This window comes from Nerophis lumbriciformis, linkage group LG27 (genome assembly GCF_033978685.3).
Source record: "Nerophis lumbriciformis linkage group LG27, RoL_Nlum_v2.1, whole genome shotgun sequence".
Taxonomy (NCBI): domain Eukaryota; kingdom Metazoa; phylum Chordata; class Actinopteri; order Syngnathiformes; family Syngnathidae; genus Nerophis; species Nerophis lumbriciformis.
The window spans coordinates 17,032,369-17,044,382 of record NC_084574.2 but is presented as its reverse complement, the minus strand read 5'-3'; the positions used below and the strand labels follow the sequence as shown (position 1 = coordinate 17,044,382).

Sequence of the window (12,014 nt, the reverse complement as noted above, 5' to 3'; positions counted from 1 at the left end):
TGTTAAAATGCTTTTAAAGGAGTCCTATTATGCAAACCAACTTGCCTTACCTATTAGAACCTGTTTCTGTGTATTTGAGATCTGCAGAAAATTGGAAATCAAACCATGGAGATATTTATAAAACAGTCTTGCCTTCCTTCATACTTCCTCCAACTGAGCCGTTTGGAATTTGCCCAACTTGTGACATTTTTCCAATTGTTGACGTCAGCGGATATCTCGATACAAGATTAAGTTTTACCCGAAGAGCTTTGCGCAAGTCCGCCATTCTAGTCCGACGTTGTAGTCAACAAGTTCCTTATTTATCTCTATCAGTTTGTTGTGGGGCAGACTGGCTCGTACATACACACGCATGCTAAGATCCTCCAGTGTTGCCCTTTCTAATACAAAGTACCGTATAGTTTGAACTTATGTCTGTCACAAGACTACATATGGAAAATCTACAACATGGCTAATGGGGAGAGGACACAGTCAAAGTGGAGGTACATTAATAGACCGCCCACAAAATGGTGCATCCTGAAAAGACGGTCAGAAAGCAGCTTGAAAACGGTCTGTAAAATATCATACATTATTGTATTTTACAGACTATAGAGCACACTGGGGTATAAGGCGCACCCACAAAATGTTCGCAAAAAAATATAGTTTCCATGTATTAGCTGCACCGGACTGACTATAAGTCGCAGATATATATGTTGCGAAATAAAGTTCTTCACACAGAAAGGTTTTGTTAATGTTTATTTACATACCTTAATTTTTTCCAAACGGTGCCTGTAACACGTCAGTAAAACAGGTGATCGGACAAAACCAAAGCTTGCTCTCTAATCAGCAAAACAGACTCAACATGTCCACGGTGACATCTGGGTGAATTTACAAGTAATTTGTGAAACTGCTGTTGTAAGTTAATAATACTAACACAGACCATCGTAAACGTGTTAGCATATTAGCTAAGACTAACGAGGCTGGCTTCATTACAAATGCAATAGTACGTACAAATATGCATGAAAACAAATACAGACATCACACATGAGACAGTTTAGTAAGTATAAACAGTTTAAGTTATATTGTAAAACTTACAAACGTTGCTTGGAATGATCACTGGTGAATACATACGAGTAGAAACACTATGGACGACGAGAAGACTGAACGGCAATTGTACTTCCAGTAACTTGAAAGGACTAAATGGAAGGACACTGCAGCAACTGCAGTGCGCAAACTCGTCTAAAAATGGCGCCATAGCACAAACAATAACACACCTCATCAGTGTGTTTGCTTTTTTTTTTTTTTTTTTAATTATTGTATTGTGGCCGTCAGCAAAAAAAATCCATAAATTATCCGCACCGTTTTAAAAGCCGCAGGGTTCACAATGTAGGAAAAAAGTAGCGGCTTATAGTCCAAATTTTACGTTACATATTATGTTGGGGTATCAAAAGTCGCAATTCTTATTGGTAACGATTCTTAATTAATTGAAAAATCAAACAAACTTTTTTTTTTCCATCTGTCCTGTCCAGACCCTCAGGCAAATCATATTGTTAATGTAGATGCCCTTATCTGCTGTACAGATGTACTTTAGAAAAGGGAAGTGTTGGATACTTCGCTTGTTGCCTTATTTGGATTTGGATTTATTAAATGTTTGGGAAGCATTTTATTAAACAAAACCAGTTTTCTTTTAAGTAATATAGAAATTGATCAGAGCTGTTTATCTTTATTATGGAGGAATGTAATTAATCATAGAAATGGCATTCAATGTTATTAAAAAGTATAGCTTTTGAATCTAGAATCGTTTTGAATCAAGAATCGATTCTGAATCGAATCTTGTGGTGCCCAAATATTCACAGCCCTGATATTATGTAGATGACTAGGACGTTTTTTTTAATCTAAATAAAAAACAGACATAGTATGACCCCTTTGAGCGTCTTTTAAGGACATCCAGTCTATAAAAACATTTTTGTTTCATTATATTTGAGTTCTGTTGTGCCTTTGCTTGATATTAAACAGGGCCTCCTGTCGAGTTTGGTCAAACTGACTAGCCTGACGCTAGCAAGGAACTGCTTCCAGTCATACCCAGTGGGCGGACCCTCCCAGTTTTCGACCATCTACTCGCTCAACATGGAGCACAACCGTATCAACAAGATCCCGTTTGGAATCTTCTTTAAGGCCAACGTTTTAAGCAAGCTTAACATGAAGGTATATTTGCATGTTTTGTGCATGTCAGCCTGATATAATTGCAATTTGTACTTTCAAATACAGTACTAGTGCCTACTTATACGCTTGTCTGCTGTCTTGAAGCTCAGAGGTTTTTCCACTTTGGAAACTTAAATGTGTAGGCTAGATGTTATGGTATGTGGACACTAGAACGTTCCTATAGAGTAAGACTTCAGAATGTATTAAAAAACAAATTCATAAAAATGATTTTGATTTAAGTCAAGTTCCGTGAAATGTGAATCTGGGGTTAAGTCTCCTGTCTTGTGTTTCTTTAGGTTTTTGTGAGGCTTGGCTGCAAATTTAAACTTGAGTTGCTGTGCTGTCATCCATCATAAAAGTTTATCTGCTTAACAGTTAATTAAAACAAGGCCAAAAGAAAAGTATAGATTATATGCCTTTTCTTCTGGTTCCTTCGCATAGAGGAAGGATGAGGTGTTTCTCATTGGCAAAGTAATTCTTAAGTAAATGTTGCACATGTAAATGCTATTTCTGTTATTTCCAGTAATTGTTCAGTTTTTATCAGGTTTGAACAGCAATTTTACTGAAGTCTCTATTGGTATTGACATTGTTTACAGACAGATTGTTTACGCCGTTTGGATTCAAGTCTTGTCAGAAGCTGCTTGAACAGTGCACTCGTTGTAATGGCTGTAATTGTCATTTAATGGTAGAAAATGAATTATTGAATGGATGGATGGATGTAATTGTCTGACATTTAAATAATAATCTTGACTTTTGTCTTCTTCAGGACAACCAGTTAACTTCTCTGCCATTGGACTTTGGCACATGGAACAACATGGTGGAGCTTAACCTAGCTACCAATCAGCTGACTAAGATCCCAGAGGATATTTGCGGCCTGGTGTCTCTGGAGGTAAGCCACAAATGCAGCTCATAAAAGCTCCATATGAGTACCATGTAATGTATGTAACAGCCATTGAACAGTAACCCTTTTGTCTTGGTTGAGTGTTGTAAAAAGGTGTTTGTTATCATAGGTAATATCAAGCCAAAGTTATACCGGACCAATAATCAAATACCATGGTACCTTGGTTTTCGTTCCGGTCACCCAATATTATTACTACAAAACATTTTATACAGAATGATTGACGTTATATGTGCAGAAAACAATGCCAAATACGTATGAACCATGCACCCTGGAAACCCTGAGAAATGACTGACCTAATTTTGCGTACCGGTAATTGAAAACACATTGGGAATGACAAAAAAGGTCAAATGTCTTGGAAATGGTCACGTGATCCTGACAAATGATTTATCCTCCCCTGCATTTTGAGTGAATGCAAACAGTTAGGCTCGTCTATACTTAACTTATCTTCTAGCAACATGAAGGCACATCACTTCTCGCCCCACGCAACGCTACCAGCCAATCAAATGTGCATTTGCAAACTGAGATGAAAGAAAGATTATACTTATTTCAGTGACTTACTAAAAATATACTAAGACTTTTTAGAGGAAATACAACAAAGAATGTTGTAGTATGAGAGAAGAGAAAGATGAGTTGGGAATTACCCCAGTTTGTCATATTTATTTTTCTTCTATCCATGGGCAACGCATCAAACGCCTGAGTAACACTGATCACTGCCTTGTGGTTAGAGTGCCCGCCCTGAGATCGGTAGGCCATGAGTTCAAACCCCGGCCGAGTCATACCAAAGACTATAAAAAATGGGACCCATTATCTCCCTGCTTGGCACTCAGCATCAAGGGCTGGAATTGGGGGTTAAATCACCAAAATGATTCCCAAGCACGGCCACCGCTGCTGCTTACTGCTCTCCTCACCTCCAAGGGGGTGGAACAGGGGGATGGGTCAAATGCAGAGGTTAGTTTCACCACACCTAGTGTGTGTGTGTGACAATCAGTGGTACTTTAACTTTAACTTTAATAAACCAATGTGGATACAATCAAGTTATAACTGTAGAAAAGAACACTTTCAAAGCAACATCCGTATGTGACGTCATAACTTGTCTCTGTAGCGGATGAAAACATCCAGAAATGTCCTGAAATTTGTTTTCAAAGTAACAGTAGGAGCCCTGATAAATGAACATTTAACATCAATTTAAATTTTATTAAAAACCTTTTTTGGAAATCATAGCAATGAGCAGAGAACCATGCGGACGCCCTGTTCTTTCTTGAATTCAATGTTGTTTCTCACCTTCTTTATCGTACAGACATTTGCAACATTTTCAGTCACACTTGTTAAAAAACAGGGACCGAGTCACCAATGTGTGTGAATATTGGGTTACTACATTCCGTGGAATGCTTTGTGGGCAATGTTCCACGCAATGTTTGGCCGTACAATACCCAAACTTGTCTACGAAAACAAGGGCAACATTTTGTCACACTGAATCATACAAAAAGTGGGAGTTACCAAAACTGAGTTACTATTGTACAGTATACATCATGTCAACATTTTGATTTCATGTGTAAAACAGTAGTGATGCTTGTGACCAATTTCACGATCACTCTCTTTTTTTCTTCACAGGTGTTAATATTGTCAAATAATCTTCTGAAGAAGTTACCACATGGTATTGGCAATTTAAGAAAGCTTCGAGAGCTTGACTTGGAGGAAAACAAGTTGGAATCACTCCCCAACGAAATTGCTTATCTCAAAGAATTACAGGCAAGTTTGGCTAAGATAGTTCTTTATTGCATGGCAATCAAAGACTAAAAGACAAGTTTAAGCTAGTGGGAAGTTGAAGTGCAAAGTGGAATTTAGAAGGACTTCGTAGCCACATGTTGAAAGGTTTTAATCAGTAAAAATCTACAGCCACCAGACCTTTTAATAGATGTTGGTATCAGTGTAGTTTTCTAACCTTACGTTTATATTTTAGAGAGGATTTCCAAAGCAATACTCGCAAAATTATTACTTAAAGGGAAACTGACTTTTTTGGTATTTTGCCTATCGCTCACAATCATTATGAAAGACATTTAGAATGCGATCAAAAGTCCGCTTACAATGGAACCCATGGGAGCCGCTCTATTCTGCCTGTAAAGCCCTTAAAACATCCAAACACCTCCATTAAGGTTTTATACACACCATGTTAGTATTTAAAACAGGGACATTTATAATAACATTTTATATTGACGTATTTTGATCATTTTAAGCATACGTGGCGCAATAATTTAAAACGCATCACCACGTTCGCTTTTTTTAACATCACCGTTAACTGCTCACTGCCGACTTCATTAGAGCCAACAAACCTTACTGTACAACAACTGCTATCATTAGGATGCCGACTGTTAGGTTGTTTATATATTCCCATTTAGATGAAGAATGACTCCCCAAAGAAAAAGGGGTCAAAGTGTACCAACTTGTCAAAATACGTCCTCGTTCTTCTACTATCAACGTAAGAGGCATGCTTTATGATCTACAATAAAGTATGACGGGCAAGGAAACCTGGAAGCAGCTGATCAATCGATCATGTCAACATTGGCACGCAAGCTTGTGATCACACCGCCTCTATACCGGGCGGTATAGCTCGGCTGGTAGAGTGGCCGTGCCAGCAACTTGAGGGTTGCAGGTTCGATCCCCGCTTCCGCCATCCTAGTCACTGCCGTTGTGTCCTTGGGCAAGACACTTAACCCACCTGCTCCCAGTGCTACCCACACTGGTTTAAATGTAACTCACTATGTAAAAGCGCTTTGAGTCACTAGAGAAAAGCGCTATATAAATATAATTCACTTCACTTCACTCTATATAATAACAATATCACTAATACTTGGTTAATATTCAAGTCATGAGATGTATGTATTGTATTGTTGGCGGTTTTTGTGTGTTTTTTTATAGTTTTTTGGGGGCTGAATAGAGGACCTTCCATTAGCACTGTTGTAAGCGGACTTTTATTCACATTTATTTACGAGTTAGAATGCATTAAAAAAATACATCTGTCGTTGTGTCTTTTATTATGATTGTGAATGATAGGCAAAAAAAAAGTGCAGTTCCTATTTAAAGATTGGGCTGTTTGCCACCTTCATGCGGATGTCTAGAGGGTGATAACTTTTCAAACATTTTACCTACCTTCTTTTAGTACATGATGATGTAGGCTATGTCCCTACGTAACACGTACGCACATTAGCTCTGTGTGTGGTTAGCTGTATATATCGATTAAGCCAAAATTGCGAAAAATATGCACATTTTAAAGATATATATTTTGCTAAACCACTAATGGTAACATTAGCTAGTTAGTGGTGTTCTTGTTATATTGTTTGGTTGAGAAAGTTGCAAACAGCCCCTTTAACTGATGCATGTCTTATAATTAGTAACTGTCTTGTCCTCTGATTGTCATTAGAAATTGGTGTTAACAAATAATCAGCTGACGACATTACCAAGAGGAATTGGCCACCTCACCAACCTGACTCATCTGGGTTTGGGGGAGAACCTGCTACAACATCTTCCTGAGGAGATTGGTAAATACTTGTGTTAATTCCCTTCACACATCTACCTGTATCTCAAAAGTGCCATTTGTTCGGGAACAAGAAATCAAGTGTGAACTTAAAAGTCCACTGCTCTGTATGGGTCAGAAGTTGATAAATGTTGCATTATAGTCAGGTAACATTTTAAAATCATCCATCCAACCCTTTTTCTACCGCTTATAGGATCAGTGCGTGGAATTCCAAGTCATGCATGAGATGATGCTCATAGCTGGTTATATCGCTATATGTTTTTTTAGTGCTAGACTCCCTGCATCCTTGAACTAACTTTGTCTGTGGTACATAATCATGTCATTGTATATTTTATCATGCCATAGTTTCTTAATAAATATTTGGTGTTAACCAGCAGGGTTTAAGAGATTAACAGTCCACTATTTGTCCCACTTTTGACCCCTTCACTGCTTAATTGGTGTTGGCTAGGCTGGTTACTGCTGAAGTTGTGAGCTTAGCCACAGATTAACATGAGTGGAGGAGGGAGTCTAAAGTGGTAGTATTCAGACTGGGCCAGCATGCAATGACTTAAAAATACAATATGTGGGCAGGGTATAGGGGTGGGAGAAATGTACGAATTTTAGATGTATCGCGATTTGGAGTAAGTACTGTAATACAGAACATGCCAAAATGCGGAACTAAGAAGCACAGTACACGTCATCTTTGGGAAACTTTTGAAGGCGGACATACTGGACAGACAAAACAAACATACCTGACTGCAGCAGCCGAATCTGCTGTGAGATCTGACCAACTTTGTCTAATTTAAAAACAGACTTGTGGGCTTCTGGAATGTCCACGACAAAAGCAAACTTGACAAGAGCCATGTTTTATGTAAGCTGTGTCGTGCTAAAATAAAATACTTTTGCAACATTTAAGACATAAGAGGTCATCTAACCGATTAAACCTCACACAAATTGTGTACATTAACCCAGAAAAGCCTTTTTATTTTGCTGAAGACTGACTGTACCTTTGAACTGATGATACAGAATGAGTGTTTTATTTACATATTCTGGTCAATGTTATATTGATTATTGTGTTGCACAAATTGTGCCTACAGAAGTTTTATTCTCAGACCATAAGCGGGGAGACTACAGTATCCGTGTGCCTGGCTAAAATGTCTTTAGAGCCCTACACAAAAATACTTTGGACATGGCACAACGAGGACTGACATCTCCAGGTAACTCTATGCACATATACGAAAGTGGAAGCAGAAAGGATTTGATCATGCGTCACAGTGCAGATTTTCCTACTTTCCTGTCTTTAAAATCGCTACTTCCGGTTCCGGTGTCGGAAAATGAAAACACATCCATTTTGGTCTGTTTTTCTGTTACACTTGATATGTTAGTAAATATTTCTGTAGAAGTCAATCCTTGTTGTGCCATGTCTAAAATATTTTGTTTGTAGGGCTCCAATGACATTTTAGCCAGAGTCACAGGCACACGGGTACCGTAGTAATTATCCCTGCTTTTTAAACACAATCAGGATTCCTCAATGGGCGCTCTATTCATGACAACATAAGGCTCGTAAGGGACATTATTGAATACAGGGATTTGATTACAGTCTGCTTTTCTTGGACTTTTATAAAGCGTTTGACTCACAGGAACAAGCCTTTCTTTTTCAAGTGCTGGAACACAATGGATTTGTTATTAGGGGGAACTGCACTTTTTTGGGGGAATTTTGCCTATCGTTCACAATTTATATGAAAGACATGACAAGGATGTATTTTTTAAATACCATCTAAATAGTAAATACACGTGATCAAAAGTCCGCTTACAATGGAGCATGTGGGAGCTGCACTATTCTGCCTATAAAGCGCTTAAAACATCCAAACACCTCCATTAAGGCTGTGTATACATAATCTAAGCATATATGAAATGTAGTAACAGGTACCTTTATAACATTTTATATTTGCAAATGTTGCTCATTGTAAGCACACGAGGCGTATTCATTTTAAAAATGCATCACAACGTTCGCTATTTTTTTACAGGGTCACTGATTATTACTCACTGCAGACATCATGAAAGCCAACAAACATAATAAAACATCACTTACTGTACAAGGTCTGCTTTCATTAGGATTCCGACTGCTAGGATGTTCATATATTCCCGTTGAGATGAAGAATTAATCATAATCTTCTCCAAAAAAAAAATGGAGTGGAACCAAGTATCTTTTCGTGTCGTTTTCGCCATTTCTGCATCTAAATTGACTGTCAAAGTGTACCAACTTGTAGGAATACGTCCTCATCCTCCTACTATCCAGGTGAGAGGTTTTGTGATGTAGATTAAAGTTTGACAAGCCAAAATGAAAAACACTTTTTTAAATGTTCCTTTTTGTACTTTGAAATTAAATTCGAATAAACCAGTTCTTTTTTGTTTTTCAATTTCCATTTATGAAAAGAAAATTCCAATACCAAAACATACACTGACCAGGAATGTTAAGAATAAACACACTAATTGGAATCGAAGACAAACCTCATGCTGAAATATTCTAATTGTATTTATTACTACAAACATTTATTTTTAAGTGCAAAGAATTGTGTGGAAACATCCACTGTTTCAAGAAAATATCTGACAGTGAAATTTTTAATAACGTAAATACATTAAAAATGATTGTTTAGCTTCGATGGCTTAAAAAATGTTCCTGGGTGATGGTTTGTCAAATAGCTTCTCATATTTCCCGCGGTGTTCTAAGTCCGCGCTCAGACCGGACGCTTTCCTGTCCGCGGCGGCGCACTGTGACCCGCTCCGTGTTGCTTTGGAAAGCTGGAGACGAAGGTAGCGCTTTTGTATGCAGACCTCAGCCAAAGAGGTTATGTTTTTTTAGCCAGGGTTTGTTCTTCTGTTTGCTACATAACTCCAACGTTATGGGTGGATTTTGATGAAATGTTCAGTAAATGTCCATAAAAAAATAATTCCTCTGATCACACTTCTCCCGCATGCTTCCTTCTTTTCTCCCCTTTACTGCGTTCCATGCTCCCACCTTCTGGTCCCACGCTGCGCAAAGGATTATGGGAGATTGTGTATTTTTATACCGACCAACTCAAAAGCGTCAGAAAAAACTACACTCACTAGGTTTTCGTTTCATAGCGTCAGACATCACGGCATTTGGGTGATGATTTTGAAACCTTAAAACCCCGGTATCTACAATACTGTTACATCTCTCGTAATTAATCCGCATGTGTACATGATTAATGTGATCATTTCTTGTGATTAATCACATGAGGTAATGCGTTATTTTTGACAGCCCTACCGATGAGACAAAGAAAAAACAACCAGGGTTCAATAAGTACTTAAAAACGCAAAATAGTTAATAAATCTCTTGGAATTGTATCTTTTCAATACACAACATAACGCTCTCTCGCTGGAAAGATTGCTTCTTTATATGAAGTAGTAAAACACCAGGCCATAAAGCTGTACAAAAACGTATTCTTGCTCGCCTCTCACAATATTTTATTTGATTTAAACCATAATAAAACAAATATGAACACAATTAGTGACAGTTAAAACCTACTGGAAATTCTCAGATATAGAAAATCCTTGAATTGTACCCTGGAAAAGCTGTTTCGACATACGGTATTAAGAATATTTGATACATTTCAAGTAAAAAACAAAAACAAAACACTGCTATTTTCTTATTCCTGATAGTCCTTTATTGTCACTCTGTGGTCTGTTTGTGCCACATTTGAATGTTTCTTCTAACACACAATGGTGTACATCCTCAGGCACACTGGAGAACCTGGAGGAATTGTACCTCAATGACAACCCCAACCTGCACAGCCTCCCCTTCGAGCTGGCCCTGTGCAGCAAGCTGTCCATCATGAGCATCGAGAATTGTCCCCTCAGCCACCTGCCGCCCCAGATCGTGGCTGGGGGCCCCTCCTTCATCATCCAGTTCCTCAAGATGCAGGGACCCTACCGTGCCATGGTCTGAGGCCAGAGCCCCCTCCGCCCCCCGCTTGCTCTGCACCCTCATGCCTGCCTGCCCGCCCCATTCCGTGTAACATACACTGTAAAGTAGTCGCCCCCCTCGCGATCAATGTCGGAGGGGGGGCACAGAAGAAGAGGTGGGTGGAGAAGAGACTCTTTCTCTGTCTTTGGGCGGACACAAGGAGAAACAATGGAGACTCTACATTGTTCCACTTTAATACCCCCGCTCATCTTTTCATTCCGAATCGTACAGGAGGAACATATTTCCATCTCTTTGCCAAAACTGAAGATATATGAATTTTTATATATATATATATATATATATATATATATATATATATATATATATATATATATATATATATATATATATATATATATATATATATATAATCAATATATATATATATATATATATATATATGTGTGTGTATCTACATATACATATATATGTGTATTACATATATACACATATACATATGTATGTATATATGTATATATATAATACATATATATAATATATATGTACATATATATAATAGATGTGTGTATATTTATATATATATATATACATATATATATATATATATATATATATATATATATATATAACTGTGAGCTAAGTGGCAAGTCTTTTAATTATACAAAGCGTGCTCCCATTGCCAACGTATTTACAGTAATTACAAGCATCGACTACGTGAGCAAGGATATGCAAAAACAAAACACGTCTTTGGAACTTCACATTTACTGCTGCTGCCATAATTTAATGTGTCATTCTTTTTTAATATATATTTTATTTTTTACATTATCATTTCTCTCCGGAGATAACTTGCGTTAAATACTTCTTGACCGTAAAGAACAAAGGTCTAATGATGACGTGTTTATAGTTTTTTGTACTTTTTTTTTTTTTAAGTATAATTTTTGATTTCTTTTTTTTTTTTTTTAATTGTGCCTATGTTTAGAAATGAACCACTGGATCATTCTAAACACTATTGTCCATGAGAATACAAAGACATAAATTATTTCTTTTTTTTTTTATTACTGCTGTTTTTAACTTTCGTGTTGCTGTTGGATCGATTTGGTCCAGCGATATCATCACTTATGAAATGGGGCGATTAGTGGTGTTTTTCAAAACAGATTGCAGCAGTAGTTGTACAATGTAAAGCTAGTAATGTATACATATGAGAAATACAAATCAAAAGGAAAAAAAAATAAAGTTGGACTTTTCTCCAGTGTGGGTGGTGCCGTGTGACCCCGCCCCCATCTGTTATTGTGCGCTAAAAGATGCATCGGTGACGGGATAAATGATGGATGTTTTTATAAATGTATACAAATCCTGGCTGTTGCCTTGAGTGCAATTTTACTTCAGTTTACTTGTTTGATATCTTCAGTGTTGGGCTAATTAGCTGTCATCCACTCGATCATAGACCAACATATCAAACATTTTTTAAGGACTTA

At 37.5% G+C, this 12,014-nt stretch overlaps 1 protein-coding gene across 1 annotated transcript in view; it reads left to right on the top strand.

The window, feature by feature from the left end:
* shoc2 (SHOC2 leucine rich repeat scaffold protein) overlaps positions 1–10,870 on the top strand; it is a 43,178-nt gene extending 32,308 nt beyond the window's left edge. Inside the window, exons 5-9 of the mRNA XM_061922773.2 lie at positions 1,993–2,181; positions 2,945–3,067; positions 4,691–4,828; positions 6,498–6,615; positions 10,352–10,870. Coding sequence (XP_061778757.1) covers positions 1,993–2,181; positions 2,945–3,067; positions 4,691–4,828; positions 6,498–6,615; positions 10,352–10,560 — 777 coding nt within the window. The 3' untranslated portion in view covers positions 10,561–10,870. The remainder of the gene's footprint in view (positions 1–1,992; positions 2,182–2,944; positions 3,068–4,690; positions 4,829–6,497; positions 6,616–10,351) is intronic.
* Positions 10,871–12,014: the final 1,144 nt, after the last annotated feature.